General features: G+C 39.2%; 1 protein-coding gene across 1 annotated transcript in view; it reads right to left on the bottom strand.

The window, feature by feature from the left end:
• LOC101853278 (dynein heavy chain 7, axonemal) overlaps positions 1-17,355 on the bottom strand; it is a gene marked incomplete in the record, with an annotated part of 106,541 nt that overhangs the window by 41,855 nt on the left and 47,331 nt on the right. The window contains 15 exon segments of the mRNA XM_035973404.1: positions 2,228-2,341; positions 3,051-3,192; positions 3,897-4,069; positions 5,400-5,543; positions 6,345-6,561; positions 7,719-7,845; positions 8,491-8,659; positions 9,914-10,069; positions 10,641-10,838; positions 11,404-11,529; positions 12,799-12,894; positions 13,341-13,472; positions 14,674-14,853; positions 15,930-16,112; positions 16,934-17,083. Coding sequence (XP_035829297.1) covers positions 2,228-2,341; positions 3,051-3,192; positions 3,897-4,069; positions 5,400-5,543; positions 6,345-6,561; positions 7,719-7,845; positions 8,491-8,659; positions 9,914-10,069; positions 10,641-10,838; positions 11,404-11,529; positions 12,799-12,894; positions 13,341-13,472; positions 14,674-14,853; positions 15,930-16,112; positions 16,934-17,083 — 2,307 coding nt within the window.

Genomic DNA, 17,355 nt, shown 5'->3' with positions numbered 1-17,355 from the left:
AGACAGACAGACAGACAGACAGACAGACAGACAGACAGACAGACAGACAGACAGACAGAGACAGAGAGAGAATCAACACCATAAAGTAGACATGATCATGTAGGACTGTATTATGAGACAGATCCCAGTAATTTGATAAAACACACATCCTGAGGTAGAAATCAGTTAACTTCTCTGTACAGCGGGGGACAAAAACTCACCATTCGCCGTCATTACCACCTTAAAAAAAGTCAAGAATTGTAAACTATAAAAAGCGGTGCAATTCAAAAGTAATCAAGGCTTTGTATAGCAGTAATCAAATTGCAGTTTTAAGCCTTATAACTAAGATTTTCACATGGACAGTGGTGTCATGGGTTCACTGAAACATAAACACTACAAAAACCTTAAATGACATGTACAGATTGACTGTGAATGTCAGACCAAATCATGAACAAAACTGTGATCTTCACGGAATGCAAAGTGATTAAATTGGCACTATCGTGACTGTAAACAGACAAAATTAATAGATATCTTGTGATAAACTCATTTCTGCTTCAGATTTCATAGGCAAAATATTGCTTGAAGAAATCCTCAATCCTCAATAGATGAATGTTTCCACCAGGTATCACAGAAAAAAATAAACAAAAGTGAAAGTTTAAGAATTGGGAATGTGTGACTGGGGCTTGGGGAAAACAAAAATAAAAAGAGCAAACATTACTGAACACTAAAAGATAAGATAAGATAGATAAAAAAGATAGATAAAACAATACTTTACTGAACCTCTCAGAAATTGTTCATGGTTTAACAGGAATGGTCAAAAACATATGTAACACTGAGCAAGTAGAAGCCTCACTGCCACTGAGCAGCAGCATAATAAATGGGAATATAAGAAGCCAGTAATGAAGAAGTAGACACAAACATTTATTATTTGTATACCTGCCAATATGTAAAGAAGTTGCTTTTAGATTCATTTCTCCTTTCTATCTCCTTACCTCTGTGAGATGTTTCATCTTTCAAATTAGAAAGTGAAAAGTGAAAGCAGACATGCAAGAATTCGGTGACTGGTTGTAAAGACAATCGGTGAGCATTGACTGATAAACACTTTTCCAGGTAACCGTTTCCTTTTACCTCAATCTCCTCATCACTTAAATCCTCAATGCCCTCCGTAAAGAGGAGGTGTCGCAGCTTTGGGTGATGAAAGGTTGGATTGGACATTAGCATGGGACATTACAGATGTCAGGTCTCGTGGTAAAATCAGGCGCTTGTCAAAATAATGAAATCCGAGAATACAGCATTTTTCAGCCCATTTTGGAAACTTTGCTTTTTGCCTCAACACCTTATATGTCTATTCAAAAAAATTTAATATGAGGATTTTATGGAAAAAAGTTGATTAAAGGCACAAAAAATGTAAATTTGCAGTTTCCAAGGACTCTTAAGCGATGGAAGTCACCAAACTTTAGGGGCCGTTTTCTCTCTAATTCTATCTCTGAAACCAGGCGACCCCACCTTCTTTAATTGCAAATATCTCGACTTCTGTTTAAGATAAATGAATATTTTTTTCATCAAAAGCAAGGCAAATAAACAACCTTTAAGATGATACCAATAATTCTATATGGCCCAAAATTGACAAGCGCTTGATTCCACCGCATCATGACACAAATGTCATCATCCCCATCAGGCAACTCTCACACCACCCACTTTCATTCCGGATTTCTTCCTTATTCTAGTCACTACACTCTGTGCAGGTGGTTGGAGAGCACCATTGGTAGGTCCTACTTCTTAACTTTCCTTCTGTTGTTTCTGTCTGTCTTACCACTAAATGACCATTATCGTGTCGATGTACTTCTCTTTCCTCACACAAATAAACATAGGCATTGCATTCATTAAATTGCAGTGGCATCCAAGTCATTTTGATCATGTAAATGTTTTGACGTCTCTACAGCCTATGTTTCTTCATTTTGGTTCTCTTTTTTTTTTCTTTTGCCACTGTTGCCTATCTGCAGAAGGAGCAAATACTGCTGCTGTTACCCCTTCTATTCAGTTCTGAAATCCCACTTTTCTGTTTTTTCATTTTATTTTCTGACTTTGTCATTTAAAAAAAATATAAACATGTCCATTAAATCCTTGTTTCGTATCATCATTATCATTATTTTTCTTCCTCAGATCTCATCATCATCATCATACCCTTATACTTTCATTACCCATCATTAGCCCTCTGCCTGTAGAGTCCAAACAGATGCATCATTACCTGGGTGTCAGAAAAGAGAAAGACCGCATGATTTTCTGTCTCTGTGGCTTTCCTGAGGATTCGCTTGAGATCTTCTCTCCACTCGGTGGATGTGTAACTCTTGGAGATCTCCACCTGTGAAAGTGAGAGACAATAACAATATGAACATCCTGCGCGCGCGCACACACACACACACAAACACACACCAAACCAATGCTGGAGGAGAAGTGAGGTTGGAAAGGAGGGAGAGGAGGGTGGAGAGAAAGAGGTGTAGAGTAGAGTTGTAGTTTTCTGTATATTTGTTCAATAATAACCACATTTTGCTTGCAACAGGACAACACTGAGAAGAGGAAGAGAAAGAATACCAAATACAAATTCCTATCAACAACCTTTTGTATAAAACAGGATTTGATAGAAGACATACACTACAACTGTGGAACAAAGCTATCTGTAACTGACATGTGATATAAGTTTTGGGAGGGTGGGGAGAGAAAGAGAGAAAGAGAGAGAGAGAGAGAGAGAGAGAGAGAGAGAGAGAGAGAGAGAGAGAGAGAGAGAGAGAGAGAGAGAGAGATAGATAGATAGAGAGAGAGAGAGAGAGAGAGAGAGAGAGAGAGAGAGAGAGTGAGGGAGAGACAGAGACAGAAAGACAGACAGACAGACAGACAGAGATAAACAGAGACAGGCAGAGAGAGACAGAGAAGAGACAGAGACAGAGCTATACAGTTTTTGAATAGCACAGCTTCCCCCCCCCCCCCCCGAAAAAAAAGGGACAGCTAGATTGATTATCATGGAAAACAAAACCAAAAAACAAATACACCACTCTCTTGCTCTTTGTTCTTACTTGGAAGAGATCATAATCTGCCATATGAGTGGCCAGTCTCGTCACTGACTGCCGGCCAGACCCGCCCACTCCCACAAGAAGGGCGTGGCTACGTGGCTGTTTGATGATGCGAGCAATTCTGGACACGTGCTCAATGGCAAATCTGGTGATGGCAGAGTAAAGGACAGAGTTGAAAAATGTACCAGAATGGTAAGGGGGATAAGGTATCAGGGACAGACATGTCAGCATCCATAAGGTGACCTGATTAGAAATGAAAAGCCAAATAAAGAATCCATTCTGCGGAAACACAAAATATTACTTAATTCTCACCTCAAACATTTTGGAAGACAACATTGTTTGCAGAAAAGTCTGCTAAAACAACTGAATATAAATCAATAAATATGTATAATTCATGCAAATACAGTGGAACCTACTGTCATGGCAATCTGCCTGATAAAATCACCAGTACAACTAGTCACTTCCCCCTAATATAAAGACATTGTCCAAGATGTCCACTTAGAGGACAACCATTTTCTCCTCCGCAATGGATAACTATCTTAGATAATTTTGACTGCACTCCTGCAATTGCCTTGTTACCATCGACCTGCTAAGAAAGAACTTAGGTACATTTTTCCTTTTTATCCGCTCTTAAATAATCTATTTAATTTTAGTGCAAGTTGTAAGGCACTTGCAACACAATTAAAGTCATATAAATGCCAAAGACTAGAGACATTACTTGAGAGTAACACACAAAGAAAATAAGGAGGCGAGGCAAGGATGATAGATATTTGATAGGAAAGAAGGAGTAAATTCCACAAGATCAACTGCCAACTTCCTACATACCTTGAGATTATAGACACAACTTACCGGAACAGCACAAGATTCATGGGCTTCCTGCTCATGTTGTTGAATTCCTCCAAGTATCCCTCAGCAACATGCCTCAAGTTCTCCAGGTCTCGCACCTCAGTGTAGCTGCGCGAGTCGGACTTGGGATCAGCAAAGTCACAGTAGATCAGAGAGCGCAGGTCATCCTCTGTCACCTGAACAAAAAACAGGAAATGTGATGCGTGCTGACAACATGAGATAATGCTCAGATTTTAGGCGTATGGACACAGATATATATTCCACAGAAAAAAAAAATATATATCAAATTTGTAGGTTTGGTTTGTATAAATTATTATATGAAATGATTGAAGACATATTTAACTTGAAGAAATTGCATCACTTTAAAACCTGCAAATCTGATGCCTCTATTTTCGGCCAACATCTCCATTCATGAATTGCGAGAAGTAACTCATTTTGTCAGTATGCCTCACAAATAAAGTTTTAATGTTCTTTTTAATTGCAATGACATCTGATGTTTTACCTGATAGAGTTCATTTTTTGGTATGTTTTGTATGGGTATACTTAAGTGAGTGAGTTGTGCATTGTTGTACATGCATCATTGAATATGAATGGAATAAGTGCATCTCTGTGTTGATGCTGAATCTTTGTATGTTGATATTCAGGTATATCTCTCTGTAATTTCTCTCATGGACTGAGAGGAAGGGAATGACAATAGTAGCAGTAATCAAACTTGGCAGTATTTGTTACCATAATTATAATGTGGTCTAACATTGGACATAGTTCTTTAATATTACATATTTAACTTGAAGAAATCACATCACTTTGAAATCAGCAAATCTAATGCGTCTACAATAAATGTTTGCTCAACCTTCTTACAAGACATTGCCAGAACCTTCAAAAGTATCATTAAAAGGTAGAAACATGATCACAAGCTAATCATTACTTTCACCTCCCCAACTCCCTCTACAATCACTAGGAATAGTGAATCTTCATCCATTTAGAAAACAAAAGCCCAGCACTCATCAAAGGGTATGATAATTTTTGAACTACAAAATGATAAGTTGGAGCAGCCAAGAAATTTTTGGTAAGATTTATGGACAGTACAAGACAAGAAACACTATTGAAACAGCGGTGTCAACATCCAATACTCTGTGGACTGGTGTTGGTGGAGTGAGTGAAGGATTCAGTCATATAAAAGTAAAAAATCAAAACATGCTACCTTTCCTTAAAAAAATGCAAATTTTAAAAACCTGAAAGCTGTTGAGTTGTAATTGTCTATGACTTATCAGTAACATAACAGTCAGATTTTGAAAATAGAAAAAAAATAAATAAAAGAAGTAGTCAGAGCATATCAGACCAGAGCATCTGCCAACATCTCGCTGACGTGGCCAGAAGACTCATTTCTCACAATTTTTTTACACAATACTTCATGACATTTGGAATGTATTCACTGCAGCAAAAGTAACCATCAAAATAAAACATGAGTGGTGGACATAACAATTATTAAAAACATGAAGGACTAACGGTTCCGTCGTTGTCTGAGTCGAGGTGAGCAAAGATCTGGTCAAAGTCCTCTCTCATTTTGTCCTTGATGATCTCCCTGGTGGCCTTGTACAGCCAGTCGCGGTCAGCGTCATCCACTAGACGGTCATAGTACACACGGAACACCTGTTGGCGGGGAAAGTTGACTATGAGAATCACTTTTGCACTCTTTGAACACAGTGTAGTCTGAACATTTCACGGTATCCCTATTGTAGCTGTCGACAGAACTGCAAAAAAGGGCTCACTCCAAAAAAGTTCTCAGTAGCTCATTTCAGCTTTCAGTTTGACAGTAAAGTTAAATAATCATGCCTGAAATTATTTAAAAATGAACACTACTTGGATTTCATCCAGAAAATAAAGACAGTATGCGGTACGTTTTATAAAAAGGACATTTTTTGAGTTAAGATAGAAAGGTCAGGAGTTAGAGAAAGTGGAAATGGGGAGAAAATTTTCAACACATATTTAACATCTCAAGCATAGTTTCTAAAACATACAATGTAAATCAAGATACTGGACCCCAAGGCAAGAGCGAAGTGGTCATTTTGGGTATAAAGTAACTAAGACAGAGACATGCTTCAAGACAGACGTGAACACTCTAGATCTGGAGCTTAAAATCTACTTCGACAAGAATATCAGTTCCCTTTTAGTTTAATAATACACAATTAAATCAAATTGTTCATTATTTAAGAGGTTTTACATCCAAACTTCTCCACCTCTAACAACATGAAAGGGAAAGCTTGGAGCCCCCCAAAACAGCCAATGTTTAAATAAATGGCTGAATGAAAGACTCCAACAAACATCATTATGCACAATGACCTTTGCCGGAGTCTTGCAGCTAGACATTGAAATGTGATCACCCTCGACATGGTCTTCATTGCCCAGTGCATTACAAACTGACCTCCAATCACAGCCTCGCACAGCACTTACTTCATGAACCCAGAGCTTTTTCATGGACGTCGGCTCCTCAATGATTTCTGGGGTAGACAGAAGCACTCCCTGAATCACACGGGAGAAGTCTCTCAAATTGAACAGGTAGTGGGACTTGGCTGGTGTGGGCAGAAGGTTCTGGAGTGCCAGTTTGTAGACCTCCAGGGTACCGGTCACAATCTGCTCGGCACACGGCTTGAACTCGTTGCTGAACCCACTGGAAACAGGAACAAGATAAAACAGTATGACCACACAATGTGATGAACCCACTGGGAACAGAGACAAGAAAAAACAGTATGACCACTGGTTGCTGAACCCACAGGGAATAGAGACAAGAAAGAACAGTATGATCACTTATGGCTGAGAGTACAAAAACACCTACACACAAAAAAAGTCTATCAACTTCACAATGTCAAAAAACAAACATTTGTGAGGCATCATGGTGAAATCAGGAGCTCGTAAAAATAATGAAATCAAAGAAATCGGTATCTTTTTGGCCGATGGGCAATTTTTTTCTAATTGTCTAATTTTCTTTTTTGGCTCAACAGCTTTTATATCCATTTAAAAACACACTGCTGTGTGGATTTTTACTGAAACACATTGATGAAAGGCACAAAAAAAAAGTAAATCTTTAGTTTCCAAGGACTCTTGGGTTATGGAAATTATCAAACTTTGATGACCATTTTCTTGATAATTTTATCTCTGAAACCAGGCAACCCTGACCCCCTTCAATCGCAAATATCTCGACTTCTATTCAACATAGATCAGTATTTTTTTCACCAAAAGGAAGGCAAATGAACAGCCTTTAAGATGATACCAATAATCCCATATGCCTAAAAATTGATGAGCACCTGATTAAACCATGCCGTGACACATTTATCTCACAGGAGAAAATGCACCCTTGATGTGTACAAGAGAACAAAAAATACTTCTAGAGCATTCACAATAATAATAATAAACAGCATTTACATAATGCTTAGCCCTGTTCCACAGCAAGCTTTATGCCCTTTATTATCTAAATCTTTACCCCAGCAGACTTTAGAACACCTAGAAACATTCTCAGCTTCTTGAAAAGCATAAAATGCATGGCACATAGAATCTTCTTTTCTCTCTCTCTCTCTGTTTTTTCTCTCACTCTCTTTCTGTCTGTTTGTCTGTCTTTCTCTCTCTCACTCTCTCTTTCACTCTCCCCCTCTCTCTCTTTCTCACTCCCCCCCCCAACTCTCTCTCTCTAATCAAAAGTTTGAAGTCGTTGGCAATGTATAGGGGAAACACATATGTCTCTACTCTTTTTTTCTCTCTCTCCCTCCCCCTGTCTCTCTTTCTCTCTGTCTGTCTCTGTCTCTCTCTCTGTGTCTGTCTCCCCACACTTACCGGGCGCTGATGTGCCAGTCCATGATGCTGCGGAAAATGGTGGTCATTGTCTCGTCATCAAACTCGTTGATGGTCACGGTGTTCATGTGACGCAGGAAGCGAGGGGTGATCGGGTTTCGGCCACCACCTGAAATTTGTATTGAGTCCCGTTATATATTCACGAATATAAGAAAACGACAGGCAAATTTCTTTGGACACACAATGTGGAAAGAAGCATTACAGAATATTGTAACAACAGGAAAGTTTGATGGAAAGAGAGGCAGAGGCAGACAGAGGGAAAAGATACTGGACAAGATGACAACATGGCTGGGAGCAGCAAGAACAACAGACACCATTGCTGCATCGAAAGACAGATAGAAGTGGAGGTCCATGATCACCCACGCCAGTCAGCAAGGCACCGGATGATGATGATGATATATTGCCTGACTTACACAATGACAAATGAGCGGACACACACATATGTACATGTGTATACAAGTGCAATAATAGTGAAATCATCTATTAAGTCTCAGCCCAAACTTTTGAGTAGCTGAGAAGGCTTTTTTTTTGTTGGTCAAAGTGTCACTTTCTACCTTTATTGCCAATTCAATAATTGATTTATCTTAATGAATTAACAGTCTGGAACGATAACAACAATAACAACAATGAATTAACAGTGCTGAACAACTATCTTAAGATGTATTTCATTTTGAACATTTCTTTTGAAACAAAACATTAACCATGTATATGAACACACATTTACACACAAATGCACACACACACACAAACATACCCGGTGGTCCCATGGCACCCACAAACTGGATGTCCACCAGTTTAATGCCTGTGGTGTCCTTGAGATCGTACCAGTTCCAGTGGTCAAGCCACTGGCGAAGCAACTCGATGGGAGGCTGGGCACCGTACGTCTCTTGCATGGGCATGTTCAAGTCATCCACAAACACAACCTAACAGACACACAGAATCCGGTCAAGATAGGAGCTCAGACTTTTTAAAAGCTTAGTTTTGGTAAGAGTTTTACTGCACTTGCAACACAATAAGGTTCTGTAAGTGCAGAAGATTAAAGGTGTTACAAGAGAGTAACAAACACAAAAAAGAAAAAGAAAGAATAAGGATGATAGATATGTGCCTGAAAGAAGGACCAAACCACATCAGAGCACCTGCAAGCTACCCACGCTCAGACTTTAGAGCAAGTCACTTGCAGCGGCCTATGAAAGTCACCAACAAAGACAACCCAACAGTCACATAGAATCCGGTCAAGATATGAGCTTGGACTTCATTTATGGGAGAATACTAATTCAAAAGCTATCAACACACGATGACGTCTGAAATTTTTGGGAACATTGAAAAATCAAACAGACAAAAAGTTGAGTTGAAATTGTCCAAAACAACCAATCATTATTGAGGAAAAAAATAGTTGACATCTTGGATAGTGTCAGGATGATATTTTAAAAATGTTAAAAGGTAAGTGGAAAGTGGTCATTTGTACAGGTGATTGTCTTGGACAGGTGGTTTTATGAGCAGGTTCGACTGTAAAATCAGTAAACAGTTTTTAAGAAAAAACTTATTTAACTGAAAAGCTATATCCCATAAGAAATAAGTTAATAAAAGGCAGAAATGTAAAAGAAAAAAAAAGTAAACATTTGAGAACATGGGAAATCAGAGATCTAATTAGTAGCTGACTAACTGCTGGTGAGATCAATTAAATTAAATGGTGATTTTAAAAAGTGCATAAAAACTGCATTCCCTAAAGCTTACAATTGAGGGAGAGAGAGAGAGGGATAGAGAGACAAAAGGAGAGAGAGACAGAGACAGAGAGAGAGAAGGGAAGAGAGAGATAAAGGGAGGAAGGGAGGGGGGGAAAGAGAGAGAGAGAAAGAGAGAGAGAGAGAGAGAGAGAGAGAGAGAGAGAGAGAGAGAGAGAAAGAGAGAGAGAGAGAAAGAGAGCGGGTGATAGAGACAGATAGAGAGAGACAGAGAAATAGAGAGACAATGTGGAGAGAGAGAGAGAGAGAGAGAGATTGAGAGAGAGAGAGAGAGATTGAGAGAAAGAGAGATTGAGAGAGAGAGAGAGAGAGAGAGAGAGAGAGAGAGAAAAGAGAGATTGAGAGAGAGAGAGAGAGAGAGAGAGAGAGAGAGAGACAGAGACAGAGAGACAGAGAGAGAGAGAGAGAGAGAGAAAGTGAATAAATTTTCCTCACAGCTTTTTTGCCGAGTGGCGGTCCAAAGACTCCTTTCCGGCGCCTATCCAGTTTGGACATGATGATGTTCTGTGTCTGGTTGGCTGACGTCTGCGCAGAGAAGTTGACAATGTTTGGTTTGTACACCTCCTTGTTCAGTTTGCTCAGCAGGAAATCCTGTAAGGGAAACAGCGTGGTTTGACCTCCATGAACCATAAAGGTTGAAATGTGGAAAAGACTGGGTGATTTTTACTAACAATAAAGGTTGAAATGTGGATAAGACTGGGTGATTATTTACCCACAATAAAGGTTGAAAAATGGAAAAGACTTGGTGATTTTTACCAACAATAAATGTGTGATTTTTACCCACAATAAAGGTTGAAATGTGGAAAAGACTTGGTGATTTTTACCAACAATAAATGTTCAAATATGGAAAAGACTGGGTGATTTAGACGAAATGTAAGCATTGAACAGAATTGACTTCTTAAAATAGAAGCACTTTTTCTGAATTTGACTTCTTGTGTATATTTCTGCTCTCTCAGCACGAAAGAATGTAAGAGAAATAGCTTGGTTTGACTTCCAGTAACATTAGAGGTAGAAATGTGGAAAAGGCTGTGTGATTTTTACTAACAATAAAGGTTGAAATGTGGAAAAAAACTGGGTGATTTTGACCAATGCAAGCATTGAACAGAACTGAGTTTTTAACCCTTACAGCACCAGACTATTTTTGGCTATCGATGAGCCTTACTGTAATGTAGCAACTCTTGCCAGTTCCCGTGGGTCCCACAAAGAGGCAGGGCTTGCCGTGCTGAATCAGCATTTCCAGCAGCGCTGTGTAGCGGACTGTGTCCACCGTCGGCACAATGATCTCGTTGAAGAGGGCCTCCTTGGGGATGGGAGGCGTGTCTTTGATGTCATCAGCCCACGGTGCCCACTTGCCAGAGCCCTGTGGAGGAAAGACGAGAGAAACTCAATGGGAAGAGATAGGAAGAGAGGGGAAGAGAGGGGAAGAGAAGGAAAGAGAGGGGAAAAGGGGAAGAAAGGGGAAGAGAGGGGAAGAGGAAAAGTGCATCCAGAATGAGGATCTATAGCCATGAGATAGAGGGTTAAAGTGGCACAAAATGTCGATAAATATGGCCAAATTTCAACAAAACTCTTTTGTTAATACTATTTGCAATTTTTACAAAGAGAGTTTTGAAAATATCAACAGAGTTGAATTCTCATTGTAAACCAACCACTCATTAGTAAATAGCTTGTCATGTCCAAAGAAGTTCCGTATGCTATATGCTATTCCCAAAACTGTTACCATAGATTTTACTTTTGAAGATGTATTTTATATGGGTCTGGTAGGAAATGAGGTGATCAACGATAATGATGCCACTCTATTATTGCTATAACAAAACTAGAGCGCTTCAATCAAGAGACTTTAAAAGTTGAGACCATCATCAAAAATTCTAAAACAATTACATGAGCCTATATTCATCTCACAGGGAAAAATTTGTCTTGCATACCTCTTTGACAAATCTGTAGTCATAGATCTTTCCCTTGGGTGGGAAAGGGTTCACGTAAGGCTTCATCGGGGGTTCAATCAGGTCCACAAGTCCCAAGTCTTTGCGAGTCTCTTCAGTCATGCCACCCTAAGAAAGAAATGGACCCATAAGGTAAGATCTTCAAAGTGAATACAGTCATTTGAATTAAGTTCATTTTCTTAATAAGCAAATTGAGTAGAATGTTCACTCAGCAGCTAGGAAAACAGATTTGAAAGTCTTTTGCAAATCATTTTTGAAAATTGCATCACGAAAATCTGTGTCACAACGCGGTGGAACCAGGCACTCGTCTATTTTCAGGCATGCAGAGTTATTGGTACTATCTGAAAGCTAATTCATTTTCCTTGCTTTCAATGAAAAAATACCCGTCTATCTTGAATAGAAGTTCAGATATTTGTGGTTGAAAGAGTTAGAGTCGCCTGGTTTTAGTGGTAAAATTAGCGAGAAAATGGCCACTTAAGTTTGGTAAATCCATGCCTTTAATCAATCTCTTTCAGTAAAATGCACACGGAAATGTGTTTTTATATGAACATAAAAGAGGTTAAGCCAAAAAATAAAAATTTGATTAAAATTTCCAAACTGCCGGACAAATGCCTGTTTCTCAGACTACATTATTTTGACGAGCACCTGATTTTACCTCACATATGTATTCTAAAATGTAATGAGTTCATATCTTGTTTTAGCTTCTCTTTTCTTCTCCTGACCTAAAGATCAAATTCAAGAATATAGCAAGTTCGATTTCATCTTGGAAACATTTTACAGTTGGCCTTTGTGCCATTTAAGTAAATAAGAATAGGAAAAAAGGCCCTTAGTATGTAAGTACACAATCAACACATTCAACCTGATGCAAACTTCAACAGTAAAATTGTAACTCCATATTAACTGATCTTATTATCTATTACTCTGAAAAATTACGAGAAGAGGGAAGTGACTTCAAGCATAGATCTCAACATGCGCAAGTCATGCCAACCAGGAGGAGAAAACTTTGGTATTCAAACTGGACAACAAGAACTTTTCAGTAATAACGCAGTTCCCTGCCTCAATAACAGTCTCTGACTGCTGGAAATTCTCCAGTGTTGGGAATTTTTTAAAATGTACTTAGTATAGACTGCCACATTTTTCATGAGACTGAAAAACCCGTCTCATTCTTTTAACAATAGTTGTACCTAAATTACATTATTTTCTTGCCTTTTTTGATATTCAAAAAATTTAATTCAAACAAAACATTTCTTGACAACATGCAATCAATATCACAGATTAAGAAATTGCAACTGAAAATAATGTTAGAATTTTGGGTGTATTATATAGAAACAGCTGGCCATCAACTGGCTTGTCAAACAGTCAGAATGAGCAACCTACAGAGCTGAGTTCGCGAACCAGCTTGTCAAAACGAAGGCGTCCTTTGTCGTCACTGCTTGCACCCAGGGACCATGTGAGGGCAAACAGGAAGATACTCTGAAAAGAGGGAGAAATGAGAACATGACAGGTGAGAATTTAAAATGTGATTAACGTGACAGAGGCTCAAATTTCAAAAAAGAATTAAGAGAGACCTTATGAGCCAAACCACCATGAAGTAACTTTCAGGATAGTGTAAGAATAAAACTATCTGAGGAACATCCTGGCCTATCTGCTTCATTCAGTCATTTAGTTCTTTGCCTTGTTCAATCTTTCTGAAAGAGCAGTATTTTGTGTAATCTCTAAAACAAAGATTCCTGGAATCTTCTTTTCATTTTCCATTAAAAAGAAAGAAGCGATATTACAAGAAAAAAAATTATACCCATGTACGCTAATCAATTTTCAGCCCTACAGCATACAAGTAGACATACACAGAAACAAAACAGAAAAAAACATCTACAACCAGAAAAACAAAAACAAATTAGAAATAAAAGAAAGACACCAACTTCCAGCCATGTGATGATCTCTCGTTCCTCCAGCTGGGATATTTTGGCTTCGTCATGGAACTCGTCCAATTGGCAGTCGATGAGAGACATCAGAGCCACCACCAGATTGGAGTCTGTCGTTGGTGACAGTTCCTGATGGCAGACATGACAGCAATTAGGGGAAATCTTTCAAATAAATCTAAGTCTAATAAAGATGATAGGGATGAGGCAATCACCAACGGCCTGGATGTGCCGAGGTTGGGGAAAGTGGCCAGGGACACGCAAGCCTGGCGCAGAATGCTCTCCGCCTCATGTGCCTGATGGCATAGGGAGAGAGTAAGTAAGTAGGCAATAAGGAGTAAGAGAGAGTAAGTAAGTAGACAATAAGGAATAAGAGAGAGTAAGTAAGTAGGCAATAAGGAATAAGAGAGAGTAAGTAAGTAGGCAATAAGGAGTAAGAGAGAGTAAGTAAGTAGGCAATAAGGAGTAAGAGAGAGTAAGTAAGTAGGCAATAAGGAATAAGAGAGAGTAAGTAAGTAGGCAATAAGGAGTAAGAGAGAGTAAGTAAGTAGGCAATAAGGAGTAAGAGAGAGTAAGTAAGTAGGCAATAAGGAATAAGAGAGAGTAAGTAAGTAGGCAATAAGGTATAAGAGAGTGTAAGTTAGTAGGTAATAAAGTACTCAAACTACAAGCAACTCCATCCCTTCCCTACTCAACACTGAAATCGTCCTCTGAGCTAGTCTCATTCTTAAAAACATTCCCACCACCTCATTATAATTTAAAAAATGGGGAAAATAAACAAATGCTCTGATAGTAATGCATATAAGATAAAAAAAAAAGATGAAAAGGTCAAGTACGGTGGACAAACAGGAGTGATAGACACAGTCGAAATGATCCAACACGGCCACCCATTGTCGAGGAGAAAAGTGGTTGCTTTGGACAGGTGGGTGTCTTGGACAGTGTCATTATGATAGAGAAAAAAAAACCACTAGGGGGGAAGTGGAAAGTGGTAATTTGTACAAGTGACAGTTTTACACAGGTGGCCGTGTGAGCAGGTTCGACTGTATTTCCCACACAATACAGGCACAAACAAAATGAGAAGTGTGCTGTCAGAAGGAGTTACTTCTTGCAATTTGTGTATGGAGATATGGGCATAAAATTGGCTCGGAGGTCAAATTTGTAGATTTTCAACTCAACTGATGCCATTTTCTTAAAGTCTTTTGGTACTTCAAACTAATAAATTTAAAAAAACCAACTCAACCTATAACTTCGTCGTACTTATATCCATAAGGCAAAATCCAAGAAGTAATTAATTTCATCAGCACTGCTCACAAAAGTAAAAATGTTCACCAACCTTGACCCCTGCCTTGTGGACCAGCTGTAGGCCCGCATCGACGAAGCGCTCAAACATGTCGTTGATGACGCTGCGGTGGATTTCTGTCATGGTGGAGGGAAGCTGCACCATCCAGGACTTGACCAGAGGCCTCCAGCCCAGGGTGGTGGGCTCCATGTAGATCATACCACAGCGGGACACCTGGCAGAGCAGACAGGGTGCGTAGCCGACAGCTTTTCCAAAACAAACAAAAAACAAGTCTACCCACGCGATGGGTCAAGATGGAGGGCACATGGCTAAATAACTCCCCCCTCATCAAAAACCTTCCAGCACACTTTTCTGCATTAAAAATATGCAAGCTTTTCAAAGGGGACCTGCAGCAAACGATATCTCAAAATGAATTCTTGACTAAGTTCTCATTAGTATTTGCAAATCTGGCCTTGACATTTCAGAATTTTTTTTCAGCATCCGCAAGACCATGAGAAGCAATACTTGAAAACAGTGAATGCATATTCACATATTCTCGGATGTGAAAACAGATTTTCATACTCAGACCTTCAAAAACCTATAAAATAAGTCTTTTACGTACTGGCTGGAGGCTATGAAGCTATGAAAGTTCAGTCCTCACTACAGAAATTTTCCTGTAATTTTACTTTAACTCACAGAGAATGCCTATTCTGGTCCTTTGTCAACGCTTGAAGAAGTGCTGTTTTGGAGTATAACTTCATTATTATCAGTTTTTATTTTCCTTTTCATATTGACATTCTTTTATGAAAACAATATCACAACAGAGTATTTCCATCAAACCTGACCAGGGTTCTCTCATCAGATCTTATCTAACCAAGTTTATCTAATCAGATCTTATCTGACCTGGTTCATCTCATCAGATCTTATCTAACCAAGTTTATCTCATCAGATCTTATCTGACCTGGTTCATCTCATCAGATCTTATCTAACCAAGTTTATCTCATCAGATCTTATCTGACCTGGTTCATTTCATCAGATCTTATCTGACCTGGTTTATCTCATCAGATCTTTTCTGACCAGGTCGATCTCATCAGATCTTATCGGACCAGGTTTGTCTCATCAGACCTGGTTTATCTCATCAGATCTTATCTGACCAGCTTTGTCTTATCAGATCTTTTCTGACCTGGTTTAACTCATCAGATCTTATCTAACCAAGTTTATCTCATCAGACCTTATCTAACCAAGTTTATCTGATCAGACCTTATCTGACCAGCTTTCTCTCATCAGATCTTATCCTACATTCCACTCACAGTGGCGGGCGAGGCGACCTCGAGATCCATGGGCTCAAACATGAGGTTGGTGGTGGGTGCCAGCTGGATGATCTCGCCGGACATGAGGCAGAGCTTCTTGTTGTCGTCCAGCACAGTGTTCATGTTCTCGATCCAGATGGCGTCAACCGGGCCGTCGAAAATAAGCCACTTCCTGTCCTCCGACTGCACATAAAAAAACCAAACCGCGACATAACTTAGTATTGTCTCAGACTGATCAACACACTTATAGCCAGATGAGTCTCCCAGAACATTTGTAAACAGAAGTGTTGCTATTGATCCTGGTGATGTGTAGGCTTAAAAACTGAGAAGTATCCCACCTGACAGAAGCAGGCAAGAACAACAATTTACATGACGAGTTTCTGTGCCTTCAAAAGATAATTAAAACAAAATCAAAGAGTAAGATGGTTGATATACATGTGTGCCCTTTGTGGCTCAGTTGTGCAAATAGGTAGCAAAAAACCCAAAATTTAGATGGAATCAGTTAAAGAGTAAACGAAAAGATCAAATACAGATTTTCTTCCCAAGACCATATTGATTAGCCAAGTGCAAGTCTTAGCAACCACAGTTTTAATTCTTCCGACACTGAACAAAAACGTCAGTAAGCAATGGAGTGAATCTGAGAGTCTTTCCTTGATAGCTCAACTATGGCGGCTTTGTACATGTAGGCTTAGGATATGGGGGCTCAAAGGACCAATTTGATTGTTCAATGTCACAGAAAAATGTTCTCCCAATTAGAAATAACACTCTGTCTTTGCACTCTCATAACTCACTTTGACACTAAAAAACCCTCTTTAAATCTTTCCTAATTTAGATACTTCCCATAAGTAAGTAGGTAATTCATATTTCAGTGAAAGGTCCTGTCTGTCTGTCTGTCTGTCTCTGTCTGTCTGTCTGTCTGTCTGTCTGTCTGTCTGTCTGTCTCTGTCTGTCTGTCTGTCTGTCTGTCTGTCTGTCTGTCTCTCTCTCTCTCTCTCTTCACTCACAGTGGATGTTGCAAAAGCTCTGTAAGACACGGCCAGGATGCCATCTGACCACTCGTGAGAGACCGGGTCAAACTGTCCGTACAGCTGTCCCATGGTGATGGCCTTGGGGTTGATAACTGTGATCTGGACTTTGTTCTCATTCATCAGTTCCTACAGGAATGAAAGTCACAAATTATTCATAGAGAGTTGGGGAATGCCATATGGAAATAAATCTTTACAGGTTTACAAGATGTTGAGTTCAAGGTTACAAAAAAAGAGACCAAATTTGTATGTCTTCCCTTTACAAAGCAATGAATTCAGTGACAGAATAAAACACATTGATTAGAGTCATAGCTTTGAAAAATTTTAAGGCATTTATTTGAGTGATATGAATTGAGACAGAGTCCTAGTGCTCCAACTACAATACAAACTAAATCAGGCCA

This window comes from Aplysia californica, unplaced genomic scaffold, assembly GCF_000002075.1.
Source record: "Aplysia californica isolate F4 #8 unplaced genomic scaffold, AplCal3.0 scaffold01203, whole genome shotgun sequence".
NCBI lineage: Eukaryota > Metazoa > Mollusca > Gastropoda > Aplysiida > Aplysiidae > Aplysia > Aplysia californica.
Note: the sequence above shows the minus strand (reverse complement) of the source record. Positions and strands in the feature narration are given on the sequence as shown.